At 47.9% G+C, this 23,538-nt stretch overlaps 1 protein-coding gene across 2 annotated transcripts in view; it reads right to left on the bottom strand.

Annotated features, from left to right (window-relative positions):
* STAG2 (STAG2 cohesin complex component) overlaps positions 1-23,538 on the bottom strand; it is a 1,427,207-nt gene that overhangs the window by 1,053,568 nt on the left and 350,101 nt on the right. For both annotated transcript variants that reach the window (XM_085608133.1, XM_085608134.1), the window contains exon 8: positions 18,928-19,004. In XM_085608133.1, coding sequence (XP_085464259.1) covers positions 18,928-19,004 — 77 coding nt within the window. The remainder of the gene's footprint in view (positions 1-18,927; positions 19,005-23,538) is intronic.

Below are 23,538 nucleotides of genomic sequence, written 5' to 3'. Positions count from 1 at the left end.
GGAGGACCTTAAGCCGTCGTTCTGCTCTTTTTCCAAACACATACTCGTGCTTGTGGCGGAATACACCTTGCGGAAGCGAGCAGGGGGCGTGCCAAAAGCATGTGTATGTGCTTCGAAAAAGATCAAACTGCGTACGCCCACAAGCACGCACCACGCCCTGGCCAGCAAACACAAGATTGCAGTGCCAGCAGTGTGTTTTTCTTTTACTGTGACAAGCATGCATGTGGCGCACGCACACACCACTCCGGGGCTTTATAAGATAAGAGTTTAACGTGTTTTCTCAGGTGCGTTGCAATCCTTTTATCTAAAAACGCTCTTCAGATCTTTCACAACACCATGCATGCATTGCACTAAATACTAACTTATTTTAAGATGGCTAACACTTTTACCCAGAAGTATCACATGACCCACCCAGCTTGCCTCTATAATACGCCCCTTCACGTAATCACCTTAAGCCCAATCTGCAAGCATACAGTGGCGGTAACTCTATGGCTTTTCTGCCCAGCAGCACTAACCCCTTTAACCAGGAAGCGCTTGTCTCCATAGCAGTGGTAACTTTATGGCTTCAACTATTGCCGCTCTGTCTCTGCAAGTAGCAGTGATACAGCAGCTCAATGGTTTTCATTTGCATGGCAGATACTAATTCTTGGCACTGCTCGAACGCTCAGATTTGTTTAGCATCTGGCTGCGCTGTCCTTCTGTGAGACTACATTACAAAGTGCTTGTTCTCTGGCATAACTCTCCCAGCACCCCTGCAGGACCACAATGTCTTATTTATTTAATTGCAGGCAACACAGTGGACGTTTCAGTTTGCCCTTTGACCCAGCGCTTGCATCAACTTTATACTGCACTGCGGACGTAATATCTCGCTACTACTTTAGCACCCCGATTTTCTATCTTTATTTATTGCATCAATTCCTGAGACACAGCATAAAGTGCACTTTGTCTGTTCCTCCCAGCACTGCTGTATGCTCACTATTTCCAATTATCTTGCAGGCATCACAGCTGTTGTAAGAGCTCACTCCCTGTGAGCCCCTTGCACGCACACAGAGTACCTAGCCTCTGAGCAGACAAAAGACTTTGCTGCTACCCCCTTGTGATCAGTATTCACACACTATACATTGTCAGACATTGTGCAAGTTCCAGCCAGTGGCAAAGACAGGTCCATGTTGTTTATTCCCAAGATCCATCTTACCACAGCTGGTAGGTTGCCACCCGTGCGACCAGTTTGCCCCATGCAGCGTCTGCAGCTCATCCCATTGACAGCTGCCCGGCTTCTTCTCGAGGAGGCAAACATATCTGCCACTATCCCTCATAAGTCCACAGGCTTTGTTTGCGCTTTTTTTTCCTCCCTTACCTGCCTTGGGTGAATCATGAATGAGAAACAATGTTTCCTTTACCCCTGGATACCTCTACTCCCCAGTACCTCCACACCAACTGGCGTACAAGGTGACTTTTCCAAACAAACCACGCTCACTTGAGCACACACAATTTTTCACAATGCACTCACCTTTATGTAAAATGAGCATGCAACCTGTGGACCATAAAAGTCATAGGCTCTTGTAGGAAATAGTTTTTTCACTTCTGCCCTAGTAATGTTTTACTCGCTAAACACTGGACCATAGCCAATAGGTCTCACTTTTGGGACCTTATAAGTATTGAGTTATGCAGCACAATATCCTTGGTGCAACAACATTAACTGTTGCATGGTTAAACACTTATAAGGTCCCAAAGGTGAGGCCTATTGGCTATGCCAATGCTTGTTTAATTATGGGCTGCATTTTTTATTCACTTGTAAGCAAACTATTTCTAGAAGGATCATTTCAATTATGTATCGTAATGCTAATAAAACATTGTTTGGTAGGACAAAGGTCCACTCTAACAAGGGGGAAGTGGCTATTGCTGCAATACTAAGAATCATTTCCATACCTGAAATATTTAACACTCCACTTGCATGTCTGTGTAAAACTTTGAAACATTGTCTTTTCCAGATTCCAGAGCAGATGCCAAGGTGAGCCACGTATACTTATAAAATCTTTTTAGTTAGATCATTTTTTTCCTTTCTCTACATTTTAGTGGTATTAGCTTGATACTGTGTTTTATCCAATTAGTATCAATGAAGATTCCCTGGATCAGAAGTCAAAAGCAAAAGTTATCTACCTGCAATATTAGTTTGCTTCCAAAGGAATCTATTACAGTCATGAGCAAACCTCCCTCCACCTGGAGAAACTAGAAGGAACCACTGAATTCCATGAAGAGAACTGACCTGTCATTGGCAGGAGTGATGGGATACTGCTGAAGTGTTCCAACCTAAAGAGGCAGTGCCAGTTTTTAGTTTCTGTGGGCAACAGCATATTTGGCTAGACCGTACTTTGCTATCACGTTCTCAAAAACATGCTTGTGAAAGTTTTCATGTCACTTTGCTTTAAATATAGTCCTTCTCTAATTTTAGAAGGAGTAGTTTCTTTTCTGTAACTCCAGTTCTGTAGTAGGGGTATCTCTGTTATAGTCATAATCTAGTGAATAGTCCCGCCCATGTGCGTGAACCCCGGAGCAATAAAAAATAATCTCTAAAAGGTGACAAATCATGCAGACCTGCATACACCTTTAAGAGAGAATTTAATTTAAAGACAGATAATGCAGCCTCTACCCACAGGCCACACTGTCCAGTACTTCAACTAAAATTCCACCAACATCCACAAACAGCACTGCCTGTCTAGTTTTTCTCCACATAGGAAAAAACCCTACCTCTACCAGCAAAAGCCTCTGGAATGATAGAGAGGAAGGAGTGGACAGACAAGCCCCATAGGCTGCCATTATGTGGCTTAGAACAGGATACTGTGCCTTTAAGAAAACTTTCCAGATTTCCAGAACTTTCCCCAGTATCCCAGAATGCCCAGCAGGTCCCATTTACTTTCAGTTCTTTTTGAAGGCGTAGTACGCCAGACCTGTAGCATTCTTCATATGAAAAAATATCTCTCAACCGGGGAGGAGGGCGGGCGCTTATGACTATAACAGAGATACCCCTACTACAGAACTGGAGTTACAGAAAAGAAACTACTCCTTCTGTAGTAGGAGATCTCTGTGTATAGTCATAATCTAGTGAATAGAATGGCAAGCCCATCCCCACACAACAGCAGCGGTGGAGAACAAACAAGACAAACCCACTACTGTGCGAACAAATTTCGCAGCGAAGCCTGCCCAACCTGAGCATCTGCCCTGGCATCCGAGTCCAAACAGTAATGCGCAGCAAAGGTATGGACCGACTTCCAAGTGGCCGCCTTGCAGATTTCCGCAATAGGAACATTACGCAGCAAAGCCGTCGTGGCAGCTTTGCCCCTGGTGGAATGAGCCTTAGGTTTACCCCCTAAGGTCTTATTAGCCTTTTGATAACACAATTGTATGCAGGACACAATCCACCTAGAAATGGACTGCTTAGAGGTCGCAAGACCAGTCCTGACTGATCCATAATTTACAAATAATTGGTCAGACCTACGAATATCCTTAGTCTTATCCAGATAAAATTTCAACACCCTCCGAACATCCAGGGAATGGAGAGACCTTTCCGCTGGCGAAGAGGGATTCTGAAAGAACGTAGGTAAAGTTATGGTCTGGTTGACATGAAAATCAGAGATAACCTTAGGAAGAAATTTAGGGTGAGAACGCATCAAAACCTTAGCAGCATGAAATACAGTATAAGGTTCTTGACAACATAATGCCTGAAGTTCACTCACCCTGCGGGCCGATGTAATGGCCACTAGGAACGCCGCCTTCCAGGATAGGTGCTGCAATGAAGCCTTGTGAATGGGTTCAAAAGGCTCCTTCATCAATCTGGACAGCACCACATTCAAGTCCCAGGAAGGCGAGGGAAGTCTGACGGGAGGAAACACTTTCTTCAAGCCTTCCAAAAAATCCTTGACCACAGGGATCTGAAAGAAGGAAGTCTGTGAAGGGCATTTCCTGTAAGCAGTCAAAGCAGCCAGATGAACCTTAATGGAAAATGGCCAGACTGCGCCAGATGTAAAAGGTATGGAAGGATGATATCTTCCTTACATGTTGTCGGATCAAAGTTCTTGGACTTACACCAGATGCAGAACCTCTTCCACTTGTAAGCATAGGATGTCCTAGTGGAAGGTCGTTTAGACTCCTTCAGTATGTCCATACAATCGTCTGGTAGATTCAGATGGCCATATTGCACTATTTCAGGAGCCATGCCGCCAAACTCAAAGACGAGAGGTTGGGGTGCACCATCCGCCCCCCGAACTTCGTGAGAAGGTCCGGCCTGCACGGCAACCGCATGTGAGGAAGGAGAGACCGGTGAAGAAGGTCCGTGAACCACCACTGCCTGGGCCACTCCGGGGCGATCAGGATCATCCGCGCCCTGGACTGGGACAGCTTGATGAACACCGCCGGAATCAGGGGAATGGGTGGAAAAGCGTACAGAAAGCTGTTCGACCAATCGATCCATAGCGCATTCCCCAGCGTCCCCCGCTGGTAGTACCTGGATGCGAAGTCTCGGCATTTGCTGTTTTCGGCGGTGGCGAACAGATCTACGTCTGGAGTCCCCCACCTTGCGAAGACTTCTCCTAGTACTTCGTCGTTTATGACCCATTCGTGGTTTTCCTGAATCAGCCTGCTCAAGGCGTCCGCCTGAGCATTCTGCACCCCTGGCAGATGCGTGGCCGTAATCGTCAGTCCTCGGGCCAGCAGCCAGCGCCAGATCGCCTGCGCCTCCTGCGACAGAGTGCGCGATCTCGACCCCCCCTGCTTGTTGAGGTAATACATCGTGGTTGTATTGTCCGTCTGTATCAACAGCGAGTTGGTCTGGAAGGACGGAAGGAAGGACTTCAGTGCCAGGAAGACAGATCTGAGTTCCAGGAAATTGATGTGGTACGTCGATTCCAAAGGAGACCACTTCCCTTGAATCTGCAAGTCCCCGGAATGCGCTCCCCAGCCCTGGAGAGAAGCATCCGTCACTACACTCGTCGTAGGAATGTCCTTGTGGAAGGGAACCCCCTTGAGGAGGTTTTCCGCCGAACACCACCACTTCAGGGACTGAAGAGCATGCAGCGACAGTCGTATCTTGTCGCCCCACGAGCCTGTCCTCTGATCCTCCAAGCACTCCTGCAGTGGTCTCATGTGAAGCCGTGTGTGAGGCGTGAGGAAGATACAGGAGGCCATCGATCCCAGCAGCGAAGACACCTTCCTCACTGTCGTCGATGGAGCAGTCCTGAGGTCCTGAGCCTTCCGAAGGAGTGATAACCGTCTCTCCTCCGAAGGAGACACGCTTGCTGACCGCGTATCGATGGAGGCCCCCAGGTACTGTATGCACTGGACCGGAGACGTGACCGATTTGGACATGTTGACGTGTAACCCCAGCTTGTGCAAGAGCTCGCACGTCCATCGGAAGTGTTCTTGCGCTTCCGCGAAGGATGATGCCTTGATCAGCCAATCGTCCAGATACGGGTAGACAGACACCTTGTTCCTCCGCAGGTGTGCCGCCACCACCGCCATGCACTTCGAGAAGGTCCTGGGCGCAGACTTTAGCCCGAATGGCAGTACTGTGTATTGATAGTGATTGGCGCCGACTTGGAATCGCAGGAACTTCCTGTGCTTCCGCGCTATGGGCACATGGAAGTACGCATCCTGTAGATCTATGGCACAGAGCCAGTCTCCCCGTTGCAGCTGAGGGTACAACGATAGCATGCGAAACTTTTCTCTGCGAATCCATTTGTTTGCCTGTCGCAAATCCAGAATGGGCCTGAACTCGTTCTTGTCCTTCTTGCGAACGAGGAAGAACCGAGAGTACAGACCTCTTCCCCTTTGAGACAGAGGTACCACTTCTACCGCCTTTTTTCTCAACAAGATGTCTGCCTCCGCCTGGAGATGTCTCAGCTGAAAGCGAGAGCTGACCGGCGGAATCGCTGGAGGCGGGCTGATAAACCGAAGACTGTATCCATTGCAAACAATATTCAGCACCCACTTGTCCTGGGTAATTTTTCTCCACTCTGCCGGAAAAAATTGAATGCTTCCCCCCACTGGAGTGGGTAACGGTTGAGGGGGAAGTAGCCGCTCAGGGCCGAGACCCGGCCGGGCCCTTGGTAGTGGTAGTAGCCTGCTGGCCTCCTCTACCCCTCTGGCGCTTCTGGAAGGGCTTGCGGAACTGCTGCTGTTGTTGCTGCTGCTGTCCCGAACCCTGCCCACGCCCTATGCCCGAAGACCCTAACCTCCTCTGGAACGGGCGCTTCTTCTTCTCGGCCTTCTCCAACCCGACGGCCGTCAGGGTTTCCGCCTCCGCCTTCATGCGGGCCATCTCATCATCCGCATGTTTCCCGAACAGGGTTTCCCCCGAGAAGGGCAGGTAGGCCACTCTTTGCTGCGCCTCCGGCTTGAGTGACGTCAGGCGCAGCCACGAATGCCGCCTCTGGTGGACGCCATGACAGTAGGCGGCCAACAAGGATACATCCGCCGCTGCGCCGATCACTTGATTAGAAACCAGCATGCCTTCGCGCACTGTTTCCAAGAAGTCCTTCTTGTCCCGGGGCAGTAGGTCCGCATATTGCTGCAGGGACTCCCACAGGGCCCGGTCGTAACGGCCCAACAAAGCCCCTGCACTTGCCGCCTTCATGGTGGTGGCGGCGGTCCCACACACCTTCCTGCCCGCAGAATCCAGCCAGCGGCTTTCTTTGTCAGGCGGAACCGTGGATGGGGCGGTCGCATGTTTTCTTGCCGCCGTCACGATCACCGAATCCGGCTTCGGGTCCACTCTCAAAAAGGAAGGATCCGACTCCGGGGCCCTATACTTTTTCATGAGCCTGGAGGGAGCGGCCTTCGTCGTCGCGGGAGTGAGGAACAGCTCCAACGCGGGTTCCACCAGTCCTGGTACCAGAGGCAGTAGGGGGCGAGACAGATGTTTCTTATGAAGCGTCTCGAATATCACGGACGTCGTGGGTGTTGGAACCGTCACCGTGATACCCAACTTTGCAGCCCCTCGCAACAGCACCTCTTGGAAAGAGACCAAGTAGTCCACCGGAGACACCCTAGTCCCCGGGGAGTCCGACAGCGTCGGGGAAAAGTCTCTGGTCGAGGAGCGCGTGTGCGACCTGGACCTATACCTCCTACGGCGTCGTCCTGAGTCCGACGAGGACCGTCCACGGCTCCGTGACCTTCTCCTCCTGTGAGAGCGGGAGCGCGACCTCTTCGGCTTCGGCCTGTCCGCCGGTCTAGCCGGTCCAGGCGACCACAGGCGTCGTGGCTTCGGGGTCCCCTGCGGCGGAGTCGGGTACCTTGGAAGGGAAACCGACCGCGGGGGAACCGGCGGCGGTCCCACAGGAGTGCTTGGCAACGACTGAGGTTGGGGCGGCGGAGGCAGCGTCCTCGGCTGTGGAGGCGGTGGTGGCGGTGGAGGTGGTGGAGGTGGAGGTGGAGGAGGTGGCGGTGGTGGAGGTGGAGGCGTTGGTGGAGGTGGTGGAGGAGGAGGCGGCGACGGAGGCATCCGAGGGGGCGTATACACCACCGAGTACACCGATTCCGGTGACTCTCTTCCTCGACTGCGACCTTCGCCTCGACGGCGACCTTCGCCTCAGACCTTCGCCTCGACGGCGACCTTCGCCTCGACGGCGACCTTCGCCTCGACGGCGATCTCCTCGACCTCGAGCGTCTCGACGTCGATCTCCTCTTCGGCGACGTCGACCGTCTCCTCTTCATCGACGGCGAACGGCGATCCCTCGACGGCGAATGCCGACGCCGGGTCCGATCTCGACGCCGACCGCTGGACGGGGCCGAAGACGGCGTCGTCGCCGACGAAGCCGATGTAGTCGACGGCGGCCTATTCAGGTACCTCGACGGCGATAGTCGACGCCGCTTCTCCTCAGAGCCCTGGGGAGACGGCGAACAGACGGTGGTCATCCTCCTCGACGTCGCCGTCGACGCCCTCGACGTCGACGGGGAGTGGGAGCGCTTACTGGTCTTCCTGCCCCTGGGGAGCCCCCCAGGGGCCAAAAGTATGGGCCAAATCAGCCCCTCCAGACCCACCTGGTGCCTTCAGTCTTCTCTCCTCCAGAACTTGAAGCCCGATTTTCATTCTGTCCCTCAGGGTCCTGGCTGAGAACGAGTGGCAGATGGTACAGCTTTCAGGCACGTGGGACTGGGGAAGGCAACCTATACACACCTCGTGTGGATCAGTTTTAGCCTTCTTTCGACCACATTCCGGGCACTTGTCGAACAAGCCAGGCATGTTGACAGTACCAGCTACTAAGCACTAGAAAAAGTGACAAAAATTGCCAAAATCTCCAATAAACCCTTGAAAAGGGGAGAGCTCAATGCTCCAGGGTCCTGCTAGCAGGAGCCGGAAAAAAGAACTGAAAGTAAATGGGACCTGCTGGGCATTCTGGGATACTGGGGAAAGTTCTGGAAATCTGGAAAGTTTTCTTAAAGGCACAGTATCCTGTTCTAAGCCACATAATGGCAGCCTATGGGGCTTGTCTGTCCACTCCTTCCTCTCTATCATTCCAGAGGCTTTTGCTGGTAGAGGCAGGGTTTTTTCCTATGTGGAGAAAAACTAGACAGGCAGTGCTGTTTGTGGATGTTGGTGGAATTCTAGTTGAAGTACTGGACAGTGTAGCCTGTGGGTAGAGGCTGCATTATCTGTCTTTAAATTAAATTCTCTCTTAAAGGTGTATGCAGGTCTGCATGATTTGTCACCTTTTAGAGATTATTTTTTATTGCTCCGGGGTCCACGCACATGGGCGGGACTATTCACTAGATTATGACTATACACAGAGATCCCCTACTACAGAACTGTTACTTCAAATAAAAAGTGCAACTTCTATATGTATAGTTTATAAAAAGTGTGCAGGTAACAATTGTGAGAAAGTGGCTCTGTATATACTGTTCTCAAATAGGTACAGGGTGTACAGAGTCCACAGTCCCCAGAGGTTTGGCAGAGGCTAAAGTTAGATATAACCTTACTCTCTAAAGTGGTAGCTTGGTCGAGTAGTAAGGCAGTATCAGAGGACAGTGTAAAGCATTTGTTGTAGTCAGCAAATGGTCTCACACACAATAACTGAACTCTAGGCCAATGGTTTATATATATATAAAAATATATATGCTTGTTTTATTTTAATACCAACAATAGGTATTAAAATATACTTTCTCAGAATGAGATTTATATAAATACTTTTGCAATATGCAATTCACTTTTGTAGAAAGTTACAAGTGGTTGCAATAGGCAACACAATTTTAAACACAATAATGCATTGAGCTCAATGGAAGTTTCAAGTTATTTGCAACAGATTACTTTTAGGATTACTTTTGGATTTCCAGGACTGGATCCTAGATTCAGTACTGGGTCAGTACTTAGAATCAAGTGATAAAAGTAGACTTAATTACTGTGATGATTTTTAGACAATATTTTGCTATTTTAAAGGTTGACACTTAGAAAATATTTCATAGAACACAGTCAATGATTCCCTATGGAAGAAAATTCAAGTTGCAGGTATAGTATGTTCTCGTTACTTTTGTAATCCAGTACTGGGTGCCTAGACTCAGTACTGGGACCTTTATCCAAAACAGGTAAGTAAATACGTTTTCAGATATTATACGATTTTTAAAGAATATTTAAAGATTGCAGAAATTGACACTGATTTCCTATGGGAGAAAATTGGGTTACTGGTAAGTACAGTAGTAAGTATTTCTCAGAGTCAGTGCTGGGCACCAAGATCCAGCACTGGGAGCTCACCTAATAGCAGGTGAGTATTTTCGTTTTCGTTACTCGGCTGATTTTTGGTGAATATTTTAAGTTTTGAAAAGTCCACACTTAGAAGAAATTTAAGGAAAAGCCAGTCAATGTTACCCTATGGAGAAAATTGAGTTATCGGTTTAAAGGTAAGTACTCGACTGGCAGAGTCAAGGTTCTGGGCATAGACTCAAGGGTCTCCCAAGGTCAGGTAGGTACAGTTGTTACACACTCAGCCGCACAGGGCCAGCCGGGTGCAGAGAGAATTAGGCCCAATATTATCCTATGAGAGGTAGGGGGGCCTTGGTTGGTGGCTGCTGACTAGCAGGCCAAGCGGCTGTGGGAGCTGGGCTCCTGGTCACTTACTCAGGGCAAGTGGGGAAGTAGATAGGTTGCACTGCCAGGGCCACTTGGGCAGCTGGGTGCAGGGTGCTTTTGAGCCTTCGGGCGCTAAATTGATTTCTATGGGAAATCTACGGTTTAGAAAAAGACTGCAAGCTCGGGGACGAAGATTCTTCAGGTGCCAACACCACTTTGAAAGGTAAGTTGGGTAGTTGGAGGATAGGTAGGTACCCAAGAGTTCGGCACAGGGGGCCGCCGGGTGCAGGGGTGCCTTTTGGTGTCGGGAAATTTTACCCTCTGTTGATCGCGGTTGGGGGGCCACCTGGTTCTGAGGCTGCAGGCTTCTTCAGGAGTGTCGAGGGAGGTGCCGGACTCGGGGTCACAGTTGCCGTGGGGTCCACCTCGTGGTCTTTGTTCACTCCGGCACAAGCCAGGCTTGGCGGGTGCAGAGTGTGAAGGGTTCACGGTTCAGGGCTGCTGCCAGGGATTAGAAGTAGGTTCTGAGTAGAGCCTCAACTCATGGGAGTCCCAGGGGGCATAGAGTCAAAAGGTAGCCAGGTCTGCCGGGGTTTGTGAGGTTGCTGGCCACAAGAGTTGCCGGGTTGGAGCAGGAGCAGGTTCGAGGGTTAACAGGCCGGTAGGGCTGGGGCCAAAGCAGTTGGTGTCTTCCTCTTCTTAGCAGCTGCAGGGCAGGTCTTCTTTCTTCTTGCTCTTCTTTGTATTTTGGAATCTGGAATCTGGGGAAGGAAGGTTCAGGGTGCCCCTAAATACTAAATTTAGGGGTGTTACAGGTAGGTGAAGGGCAGGGACCAATGGGTCCCTGTCCTGGGGTGGGGACACCCCCTATTCTGCCTCTCTCCTGTGGGAGGGGGGCAGTACCCTAGTCCTGATTGGGCAGGGCTTCCCATCTTCAAGATAGCGAGAGCCCGGAGATGTGCTTCACCTCGCCTCCCCCACATGAGGGGTGGGGTTGGCAGTCTGGCACATCCCCTGTCCTTAATTGGGGTTTCCGGCCAAGCTTCCCGCCAGAGTGGGGGGTTGCAGTGGCCTGGGGAAGCTCACAGAGGCGGCATGTCTTTGAAGCTTCCCCCTGCCCATTCTGGGGGAGGAGATTTAGCACCTCGCCCAGGATGTGCATTGTTGCAGACCCAGGAGGAGTGTGGGTTTAATGTGCTGAGAAGTTTGATACCAAACTTCTCAGTCTTCAGTGTTGCCATTATGGTGCTGTGGAGTTCGTGTTTGACGAGCTCACAGCACCATGTACTCTTAAATGGCAGCACTGCACTTACAATGCCCAGGAATGGACCTGGGTACTGTAGGGGCACAGGGGTACTGTAGGGGCACAGGGCTCCTGCGCCCACACCACTAGCATAGGGCACCGAGCTAGAGGGGTGGCTGATGTATGCCAGGGCAGTGTAGGTGGTGGGCATGGCACACAGGGATGTGTGACATGTCGACTCTTTGTTTTGTCTTGTACCCAGACACCCAGCCTGCAAGGGCAGTGTGTGTGTGTGTGTGTGTGTGTGTGTGTGTGTGTGTGTGTAAGGGTACAGGGCCTCTAAGAGTGGCACAATGAGTGCTGCAGCCCTTAGAGGCCTTCCCTGGTCACAAGGCCCTGGGTACCTAGGGTACCATTTACCAGGGGCTGACATGTGGCCAGGGTTTGACAATTTGGATTTTGGGTTTTAGGGAAGGAACATAGGCCCTGGGCACCTGATTGGCAGGAATCCAGGGCACACTCAGTCAAAGTACATTCAGCAATTCAGCAAAAAGTGGGGGCATACCATGCAAGAAAGATGGCACTTTCTCACAATTCAACAAATCAACTCTTGACTAATGAAAATTCCATAGAACATTACCAATTTTTTTTAAAAGAGAATAAAAAATAACTGAATTCGTTTTACCTTTCTCGCTGCTACCTTGCACTTCCCTTTGTTAGTCACGCCCATAACTCGTTCCACCACAGGGTTTCCCCGATTGTTTTGGAGGGTGTAGGCGTGCGTAATCTCTCGTCAAATACAGCTGGTGGGGCTTTGGCGGAGCGGAGCTCGGATAGTCACATGACTCAGAGTCCTGCTCTCTATATAAAGCCAATGCCATTCTTCTAGTGCAGTGGACGCGCGCAGCCTTGAGTGATTTTGGTGACACTGATGTAAGTCTTGGCTTGCTGATACTAACCAAGCGATAATTTTTAATCTGGAAACTGCGACATCTGTTTTAAAAAAAAATATAAAAAAAAAAAAAAACGTAACTGAATTTGTTTTACCGTTCGCTGCTACCTTGCACTTTCCTTTGTTAGTCACACCCACACCTCGTTCCACCGCAGGGTATCCCCGATTGTTTGAGGGTGTAGGCGTGCGTGATCTCTCTTCAAATACAGCTGGTGGGGCTTTGAGGGGGCGCAGCTCGGACAGTCACATGACTCAGAGTCCTGCCTCTATTTAAAGCCGATGCCATTCTTCTTGCACAGTGGACGCGCCGCCGGCGTGCCAAAGGCAAGCCCGTCTACACCTGTCCATGCCCGAACGGGGCCAGGGGCCACAACCCCTGGTCCAAAGCCCACAGATAGACTTGTGTTTACATCCAGCCAATTACAGGCTCCCCACCCTCCAATTCGCCAAGACTGCACCTTACTCCAAGCAGATAGCAGGGCGAAGGGAAAAATTTCCTTGCTGCAATAATTCTCTTGTAACTACTCAATCACTATTCATTACTTCAACGAGAAATACATATAATACTCATTCTGCAGCCCTCTATACCAAAGAATTCTCCTTCCTCAGCACTAACTGCCGATCACTCACGAAGCACAAAGCCAACATCTTCGACCTCCTGATCTATGAACAACCTGACGCTCTGTTTCTGACAGAGACTTGGCTTCATGAGAGCGCGGGCCCGGACGTTGCAGCAGCTCTACCACCTAACTACGCCATAGTAAGGAAGGATAGGGGGCCCAAAATGGGCGGGGGTATAGCTATCATCTTCAAAAAGGACAACCAGTGCAAATATGAACCCTTAGCTATTACTAATTGTGAAGCTTCACTATTCAAACTGGCCTTAACCCCGAACTTCAATTTATCTGGATTATTAGTTTACCGCCCTCCGGGAGCTCCAGCTCCCTCGGCTGCATCCTTTCCCAGGTTTATAAAGCCCCCTGCTCATGAACTCTGCTAATTTTTCAATTCTGGGCGACTTAAACTTACATCTAGAGTACCTTTCTAACACGACCTGTATCAACTTTGTTTCCGACTTAGCCGCCATGAATATTAACCTTCTTAACTCGGGCCCCACATACAAGGCAGGTCACCTACTTCAACCCATTCTTTCTAGTCTGCCCTCCATTCAATGCTGCCCTGAATTACCAAAATGCTTGTCTGACCACTTTTTAATCTAAATTCAGTATAACTCCCCCTGACATTTCTATGTCCTCTTTCCCCGCTCTAAAGGTACTTAAAAAGGGACAGGAACAAACTTGACTTGATTTGCCTAAACAACTTCTTATGCTCCAGTATACCTACTTCTGATTTGAGGGTAAAGGCGCTCTCTGGCACCGTACATACATGGCTGTCTAATGCCATAGACTCCTGTCTTCCCCTTACTAATAAAAAGTTCAATAATCATCGTCCGCCTGCACCATGGTACACCGACACCCTAAAAAAAGAGAGAGCCAAGCTTAAATCACTAGAACGTAAATGGAGAAGAGACTACGCTCCTCAAGCCAAAAATGTCTACACTGTATATACTGTTCCCAAATAGGTACAATGTGTACAGAGTCCACAGTCCCCAGAGGTTTCACAGAGGCTAAAGTTAGATATAACCTTACTCTCTAAAGTGGTAGCTTGGTCGAGCAGTAAGGCAGTATCAGAGGACAGTGTAAAGCATTTGTTGTACACACTCAGTCAGCAAATGGTTTCACACACTCAATAACTGAACTCTAGGCCAATGGTTTGTATATAAAAATATATGGTTGTTTTATTTTAGAACAAACAATAGGTATCAAAATATACTTTCTCAGAATGAGATGCTTTAGTTAAATACTTTGCAATAGGCAATTGACTTTTGAATGCAATAGTTATAGTTTGTTGCAATGGGCAACACAATTTGAAACACAATAATACCTTGAGCTCAATGGGAATTTTAAGTTAAATGCAATTGATTACTTTCAGGATTACTTTTTTAACTCCAGGACTGGATCTTAGATTCAGTCCTGGGACAGTTCTTGGAAACAGGTGAGTAAATACGTTTTAGTTACTGTTGTGATTTTTAAGCAATATTTTGGTACTTTAAAAGTTGACAAACTTTTTCCAATCAAATTACCAATGTTATCCTATGGAAGGAAATTCACTTAGCAGGTAAGTGGGGTTATTGTTACTTTCATCTAGCTCAGTGCTGGATTCTGGATCCAGCACTAGTGTACCACCTGTAAGCAGTTGAGACAATGCGTTTAGGTTATACAGGCGATTTTTAACGAATATTTAGAAGTTTGCAAAATCAACACTTAGAAACTTTTTCAGCAAGAACTAGGCAAGGTTATCCTATGGAAGGAAATTCAAGTTGCAGGTAAAGTATGTTCTCGTTACTTTTGTGATCCAGTGCTGAGCTCCTAGGCTCAGTACTGGGACATCTATCCAAAACAGGTAAGTAATTACATTTTCACTGTTGGTACGATTTTTAAACAATATTTGTAGTTTACAAAAATCGACACAGAAGAAATTTCACAGAAAAACAGTCAATGGTTTCCTATGGGAGAAAATTGAGTTAGCGGTAAGTATGCTTGTGATTACTTTTCCGGGTCAGTGCTGGGCACCAAGATCCAGCACTGGGATCTCTGCTAATAGCTGGTGAGTATTTTCGATTTTGTTAATCGGTTGATTTTAGGTGAATATTTTAAAGTTTAGAAACTCCACACTTACAAGAAATTTCAAAGGAAACCAGCCAATGTTACCCTATGGAAGAAAAGGGAGTTATCGGTTTTTGGGTAAGAACTCGGCTGGCAGAGTTAAGGTTCTGGGCATAGACTCTGGGGTCTCCCAGGGTCAGGTAAATACAGTTGTTACACCCTGAGCAGCACAGGGGCAGCCGGGTGCAGAGAGAATTAGGCCCAATATTAGTTAGGGCCAATGTTATCTTATGGAAGGCAGGGGGCCCCTGGTTGGTGGCTGCTGACTAGCAGGCCACGCGGCTGTGGGAGCTGGGCTCCTGGTCACTTGCTCAGGGCAAATGGGGAAGTAGGTAGGAGTAGAAGTTGCGCTGCCAGGGCAACGCGGGCGGCTGGGTGCAGGGTGCTTTTAAGCAGTCGGGCATTCAATGGATTGCAATGGAAGAGCTCAAGAACGATTAAAGGCTGCAAGCTCGGGGACGAAGATTCTTCAGGTGCGACCACCAATTTGAGAGGTAAGTTGGGTAGTTGGAGGATAGGTAGGTACCCAGGAGTTGGGCACAGGGGGCCACAGGGCGCCGGGGTGCCTTTTGATGTCGGGAAATCTTACCCTCTGTTGATCACGGTAGGGGGGGCCCTGGTTCTGAGGCTGCAGGCGTCGTCAGGAGCGTCAAGGTGGGTCCTTTGGTGCCGGAATCGGGGTCACAGTCACCGGGAGGACGTCCTCTGGGTCTTTGTCCACACCAGCACAGGCCAGGCTTGGCGGTTGCCGAGTGTGCAGGGTTCGCGGTTCCTGGCTGATGCCAGAGGTCAATTACTGCTCGTGGGAGTCCCAGATGCTCAGAGTCAAAAGGTAGCCAGGTCCTCCGGGCTTTGTGATGTTGCTGGCCACAGGGGATGCCGGGATTTAACAGGAGCATGTTCGAGGGTCGACAGGCCGGTAGGGCTGGGGCCAAAGCAGTTGGTGTCTTCCTCTTGTTAGCAGCTGCACAGCAGGTCTTCTTTCTTCTTGATCTTCTTTGCTGTTTCGGAATCTGGAATCTCCGGAAGGAAGGTTCAGGGTGCCCCTAAATAAATTTAGGGGCATTACAGGCAGGTAAAGGGCAGGGACCACTGGGTCCCTGCCCGGGGGTGGGTACACCCCTTGTCCTGACACTCTCCTGTGGGAGGGGGGCAGTGGCCTAGTCATGATTGGGCAGGGCTCCCCATCTTCAAGATGGCGAAAGCCCGGAGATGTGCTTCACCTCGCCACCCCACCTGAGGGGTGGGGTTGGCAGAGGCTGGTACACCCCCTGACCTTCCTTGGGGTTTCCAGCCAGTCTTCCCGCCAGAGTGGGGTTTTAGAACCGGTAGGGGCCAGTTGCTGAGTATAGCAAGTGGCCTGGAGAAGCTCACAAAGGCGGCATGCCTTTGAAGCTTCCCCTCCCCATCCTGGGGGAGGAGACCTAGCCCCACGCCCAGGATGTGCATTGTTGCAGGCCTAGGAGAGCGGATGACTCTCAACACAGGGGTCTAGCAACATGTCTGCTGTGTGGCAGCCTAGGCAGCCCCTCAGACCAGACGTGAATTGTAGGTTAGGTTCAGGGGGCATCTCTAAAATGCCCTCTGTGGTGCATTGTACATTAGATCCTGCACTGGCATCAGTGTGGGTTTAATGTGCTGAGAAGTTAGATACCAAACTTCAGTCTTCAGTGGAGCCATCATGGTGCTGTGGAGTTAGTGTTTGACGATCTCCCAGCACCATATACTCTTAAATGGCAGCACTGCACTTACAGTGCCCAGGAATGGAGCTGGGTACTGTAGGGGCACAGGGCTCATGCTCCTTTACCCACACCACTGGCATAGGGCACCCAGCTAGAGGGGTGGCTGATGTATGCCAGGGCAGTGTATGTTGTGGGCATGGCACACAGGGATGTGTGGCATGTCGACTCTGTTTTGTCCTATACCCAGACACTCAGCCTGCAAGGGCAGTGTGTTTGTGTCAGGGTACAGGGCCACTAAGGGTGGCACAATGAGTGCTGCAGCCCTTAGAGCCCTTCCCTGGTCACAAGGCCCTGGGTACCTAGTGTACCATTTACCAGGGGCTGACATGTGGCCAGGGTTTGCTAATTTGGGTTCTAGGTTTCAGCACAGTTTAAAGGGAAGGAACATAGGTCCTGGGCACCTGATTGGCAGGAGCCCAGGGCACACTCAGTCAAAGTACATTCGGCAATTCAGCAAAAAGTGGGAGCATACCATGCAAGAAAGATGGCACTTTCTCACACAGCACTTGACATTTCCATTAACTACCTGGACTCCTGGCCCCTTCTCAATGAAGACTCCCTTAAAATCCTCCTAGACAATGTGAAATTCGGGTTACCAAAGGACCCTTTACTGATTTCAATACTCAGGCAGCTTGAGCCACCTACTTTGCGTGTCATCCTGAATGTTCTTAATGCCTCTTTACTTGAATCTACTGTCCCTTCACACTGGAAACACGCCATGGTGACCCCTCTCCTAAAGAATCCCAATGCTGACCCTGACACACCTTCCAATTACCGGCCTATCTCCCTTCTACTGGCCTTCTCCAAAATCCTGGAGAAATACATCCATTCCCATCTCTCCAAGTTCGTAGAAACCAACAAAATCCTCCACCCATCTCAGTCTAGTTTCAGGGCTGGTTTCTCCACAGAAACGACATTACTGGGGATTACGGAGAGGCTACGTCATCATCTTGATGCTGGAGATACTGTCACTCTCGTACCGTTAGACCTCAGTGCAGCATTCGGCACAGTATCTCACCCTATACTAGTCAACACGCTGAGATCACTTGGCATCTGTGGCTCAGCCTTAAATTGGCTTATCTCTTTTCTGGCTAACCGCACTTTCCAAATTTTCTCCGCCACTGACATTCACCTTTCACCCTATGGAGTGCCCCAGGGCTCCATCCTTAGCCCGTTGCTTTTTAACTTGTATGTCAGACCTTTCGCCGACATTGCCGAAGATGCTGGACTGACTGTTTACCTACGCAGACAACTCCCAGATTATCTTCTCTCTCTCTAATGCAAGTTCCGGCGCACCATCCCTCCTTCAGCAAGGATTAGGGAAAATCGCTACATGGATGCACTCCAACCATTTAAAACTCAACGGCGATAAAACAGAGGTCCTGATCCTTGTTAAGAACAAAGATCTCTGGGGTTGACTACATTGGCCTAAGGAGATGGGTGCACTTCCTCGGCCTTCCAGCCATGTCCGTAACTTAGGCATAACCAATGACGACTCGCTAACCATGCACCACCAGGCAGTCAAGGTTACTGTCACCTGTTTCACCATCTTGAAGTGGCTCAGAAAGATCATCTGGATGCTGCCAGATGCTACCCAGAGAACAGTAGTTTAAGCTCTCATCACCTCAAGGCTTGACTACGGAAATGTTCTATACCTTGGATCCAATAAAACAGTGACTCGTAGGCTGCAGATGGTTCAGAACTCTGCGGCAAGACTACTCTGCAGGGCTCCCAGAGCTACTTCCATCTCTAGCTACCTTTGTGACCTGCATTGGCTCAGGGTGGAGAACCGTATCAAGTTCAAAGCCCTGAGCTACATGTTTAAAATCAAAATAGACGCGGCACCACAGTATCTGCAATCTTTCGTCAGCCTCTATGTGCCTACCCGTCACCTCTGATCTGCAACTCATGAGAACTTCAATGTACCCAGATTTAAACTTTCCAGGATGGGAGGCAGATCTTTTGCCTACCTTGGCCCCTCACTCTTGAACACACTTCCCTCAGCTATCCGCAAAGAAACAAGTTACACCCGTTTCCGCAGATCCCAGAATACTTGGTTGTTTAACCAGTAATCCCAACAAGCTGCTACATTTTTACCTAGTCTGGTTTGGCGCCGGGAAACCCTTTTTGGAGTAGCTGTCGCGCCTTATAAATTCAATAAATAAAGGATACAATAAAACATTCAAAATATAAACAAATCTTTCACAAACCTCATCAAATTCTTCTGTCATCTTCCGAATTATTTCAGAATTCTGCATGTGTCGGAACATCTCACCACTGACCACACCTGCAAATTAATTATGGTTGAAAGAGAAAAAAAAAATCAGAATGATTTTTTTAAAACAAATCTAGTAATTGCAATGTTGCATGCCGTATTGAAGTCTGGTAGCCTAGTGAAGATTCAGCAATAAAAGGGAGCATCGATTAACCAAGCAAATAAAAGGAAAACTTTCAAGGTGCCTTTAGGAAAAGCCTTTAAGTAGACATATTTGAAGCACACATTTTGAGGGCTTTTCTTGGAGTCTCAGCACAGTACGTATTACTGGGTAGTATCTGGTGAGAGCAATGGTATTGATCACTGGAGATCCAGGCCCAACAGTACTATTACTCTCCAACGGGACTTTCACTTTAGGACCTTAATTCTCACACTGCAACAAGCAACATAGGCTCTCTTGGAGGTGGTAGGAGTTAGAAGCTTGGGTACAGTCTCATACAAATACTCAATAAAATCATTGTCCAGTGAAAGCTGAAACTTCAAAGGACAATAGGACTTATTTATAGTTAAAACAAATAACAAAGGGCCCTGGGACAAATAGGGATTGCAGTAGCTTATAACTGGTATTCAACACTGATGCCTTCAAGTAAGTTTTGACTCTTGGGATGTCAGGGGAGAGCAGCGAAGGGGTTATGGATGAGGGTACAGGATGTTAGAAATTACATGAAACAGTCTGAATCTTGGGACATTTTGTACATTATTATTAAGTCTAGTAAATTAATAAACCATGCTTTTTAAACAGATCTATTTTATTCCAAATGTGCCAAATTGAAATCTTAGGTCTTAGCTGCTCGTAACAATTGTCTCAAATTCTGATGACCCAGAAGACCTGCTAAAAGCAAAATTTTCAAATTGATGGCCTAAAATCTTAGGTCCACCACTTTGTTTGAACAGAACAGACCCTAATTCTCCTCCTCCATTAATCTAAATTGGAAGAAAAAAAAAAAAAATCAAGCAGGTAATGTCTATAACCACTGAATTCTTAAGCTAAAAGAAACTAGAGAAAACCTTTCCTATCAAAAACTGATTTGACGTGTTTCAGTTTTAAAGTTTATTGTAGGATTAATATAAACTTTTCAATCTGGCAAACAAACATTTGAGCCTAAAAGAGGTAGGTTTTAGCAAGTTTGAGCAAGTTGGCACTGGAAGAACTGACTCCTCTGAATTCTATAATGGCAAAACGGATCAGTAAGTTATTTCGTGTCAGTAGTAGGGGTGGGCGGAATTTGCGGAATTGCGTTACGCAAATCTCCGCGAAACGGTAAAAAATCTCCGCGAACACGCATAAATTCCGAGAACACGCAGAATTGCTTGTTCGCGAAGCTTTTTTCCTGTTCACAATTGCTGTTTGCGTGCTCGGGGAGAAATATCTCGCGAACAAGCATTTTGAGATCGCGAACAAGCAAAAATTTCGCGAAATCGCGGAAAGCAGACTTTTCAGCAATTTTGCGTTCTCCTCGGAACGCGAAATTACGCAAATTCCGCGAGCGGAACGGAATTTACCGCCCAGGCCTAGTCAGTAGCATGAAAAGCCCTAAAAACCAGCACCAAAGTTAAATGGAACCCTCTTACAAATTGGCAGCCAATGCAACACTGAGTGCCTTGTACACAGACCTATACCGGGGAAGTTAAAGTACAAGTCCGGTGGCCGAATTTTGGACCACGTGGCGCTTATGAAGCAATTGCTTTGAACATCCTGCATATAGGCTATTGCAGTAGTTGCGCCTCGAAGTTATGAGTGCAAAAGCCATTTTTACCTTGGGGCTAAAGGGAAGAAATCAAAAACGTTTAATTAAGGATTTAGTCAGAGAGAAACACATGCCAGCTACTGACAGTACTTGTGGGAAGAAGGACAGAACACTGTCGAATTTGGCTCTTACGTTTTTTGCAACTTCCAATGGAGGTGGTGGAGGAGGGGGGGGGGCATAGAATCCAGATATTGCATAGTGGGGGAGAACAGGTTAGACTTAACCAGCAAAATAATTTGTTTTGTCTGTGTTGCATTTTAGGTGGGTGTAGGGAGCTGGCTCTGCATATACTATACCGAAGTAAGGTATATTGTGCACAGAGTCCAGTGGATCCCCAGAGGTAGAGCAGAGGCTAAAGTAGATGATGGCTTACTCGGTTTTGTGGTAGTGTTAAGTATTTGTTGTACAACCTCAAGCAAGAAATGTATATCACACACTCAAAGACTGAATCCAGGGCAATTGTTTGTATAAGGATTATGTGACATACCCAGTAAGCATCTGTTCTTGGCATGTGGAGCTGTAGATTCACATGCGTTGCACACTCTTGCCATCTAGTGTTGGGTCCAGAGGTTTGCAAGCTGTTTTTCTTCGAAGAAGTCTTTCCAGTCACGAGGTAAGGTTACTCCTCCTTTTGACGATAGTGCGCATGGGCATCGACTCCATTGTTAGATGGTTTTCCCGCAAGAGGGTGAGAATGGAGTAAGTAAGTGTAGTAAAGAGATGTCCATGCGTAAGTAATGTAAATAATGAGAACTGCAACAACTACAGGTGCCCAGGGAAGTGGGAGGGTGCATGTGAATCTACAGCTCTACATGCCAAGAACAGATGCTTACTGGGTAAGTAACAATCCGTTCGAGGCATGTGTGCTGTAGATAGACATGCTTTGCATAGATTATATAGCAGTATTCTCCCAAAGCAGTGGCTAACCAGTAGATGCTGCAGTTGTCTGAAAAAGTGTCTTTAGCACTGCTTGGTCTATATTTGCCTGTTGGCATGCAAATACATCCACACAATAGTGTTTGGTAAATGTATGTGGTGTAGACCATGTTGCTGCTTTACAGATGTCAGCTATAGGGATGTTACCTAGAATGGCCATAGATGTCCCTACTTTGCGAGTGGTAAAAGCTCTAGGGGAATAGATAGTTATTTTAGCTTTTGCGTAGTAAGTTTGAATGCACTTAAAAATCCGTCATTTAGAATTAAGTTTGCATTTGTGAGTTGGTGTAAACAAACAGTTGCTTTGTTTTACGAAAGTCTTTTGTTATTTTGATATAATATAATAGAGCTCTTATGACATCAAGTGTGTGAAGAGCACATTCTGCTACTGAATCAGGTTGAAGAAAGAACACAGATAACAACTAATTGGTTAATATAGAAAGCAGAAACCACTTTGGGATGGAATCTAGGATTGGTGCGAAGAATGACCCGATCTTTATGGAGTCGAAAGAAGGGTTCTTCCAAGGTTAATGCCTGTAGCTTACTAACTCTCCTTAATGAACTTATTGCAATGAAGAATGCAACCTTCCATGAGACAAACTGTAAGGGACACTTGTGAGTGGTTTAAAGGGTAGACCCATAAGTCTTGCAAGTTCAATATAAGGATTCCACACTGGTGCCGGGGGAATTCTTGGTGGTATAACTCTTTAATCCTACCATAAAGGCTTTAATGGCACTAACTTTGAACAAAGACAAATGCAGTGTTTTGTAAATACCCAGTTACTGCTGCAAGATGCAACCGAATTGATGTGTAAGCCAGCCCACATTGCTGTAGGTGCAGAAGGTACCAATGTTCTGGACAGAAGCATCTAGAGGTAGAATTTTATTATAGTAGAAAACAAATAGTTTCCATTTTGCTGCATAGCAAGATCTGGTAGTAGGTTTTCTTTATTCCTTCAGAACAGTCATATAGTCTGGAGGCAAATTTAAATATTCAAACTGAGTTCAGGAGCCAAATTGCTAGGTTGAGCTCCTTGGGATTTGGATGCTTGATTTCTCCATGGTTCTGAGTGTGAAGACTGGCGGTGAGATGTAGCTTTTGATGTGGAACTACTGAGAGTTCTAACACAGTGGTGTACCACAGTTGATAGGACCATGTGGGAGCTACTAGAATCAGTGTGAGATGCTTGCTGGAGCTTCCGAACCAGAAATGGAATGAGAGGGAGAGGCAGAAAAGCATAGGCAAATAACCCTGACCATTTCATCCACTGGGCATTGCCTTTGGATAAAGGGTGTGGGAACCTGGAGGCGAAGCTTGGGCATTGTGGGTTGTCTGCTGGAGCGAAGAGATCTATTTGAGGCTATCCCCACTGTCGAAAAGTATGGAAAGAGAACTAAGGGATGAAGTTCCCACTTGTGAATTTGTTGTCTCCTTCTGCTGAGGTCAGCAATTAGATTTTTCACTCCTGGGAGGTGTTCTGCCAGAAGGTGACCTTTGTGATGAATTGCCCATTTTCAAATTGTCTGAGACAGTTGTGACAAATGGAAAGTGTGTGCCCCTCCCTTGTTTTTGTACATAGTCTATTGCAGTCATGTTGTCTGTGCGGACTAAGACAACTTTGGCTGCGAGATGAGACTGAAAAGCTTTCAGCGCTAGACATACTGCTGAAGCTCTAGATAGTTGATGTGGAGTTTGTGTTTGTCATCTTAGAGACCATGAATAGTGTAATGATGGAGATGTGCTCCCCAGCCTGTGAAAGATGCGTCTGCTGTTGGCACGACTTGTGGAACAGGGTCGATAAAAGGCTGCCCTTTTGATAAATGTTGTGGGTTCCACTACTGCAGAGAGTGATGGGTGCCAC

The sequence above is a fragment of the Triturus cristatus genome, chromosome 5_2, assembly GCF_964204655.1.
Source record: "Triturus cristatus chromosome 5_2, aTriCri1.1, whole genome shotgun sequence".
NCBI lineage: Eukaryota > Metazoa > Chordata > Amphibia > Caudata > Salamandridae > Triturus > Triturus cristatus.
The sequence above is the reverse complement of the archived record's forward strand: the minus strand, read 5'-3'. Positions and strand labels throughout refer to the sequence as shown.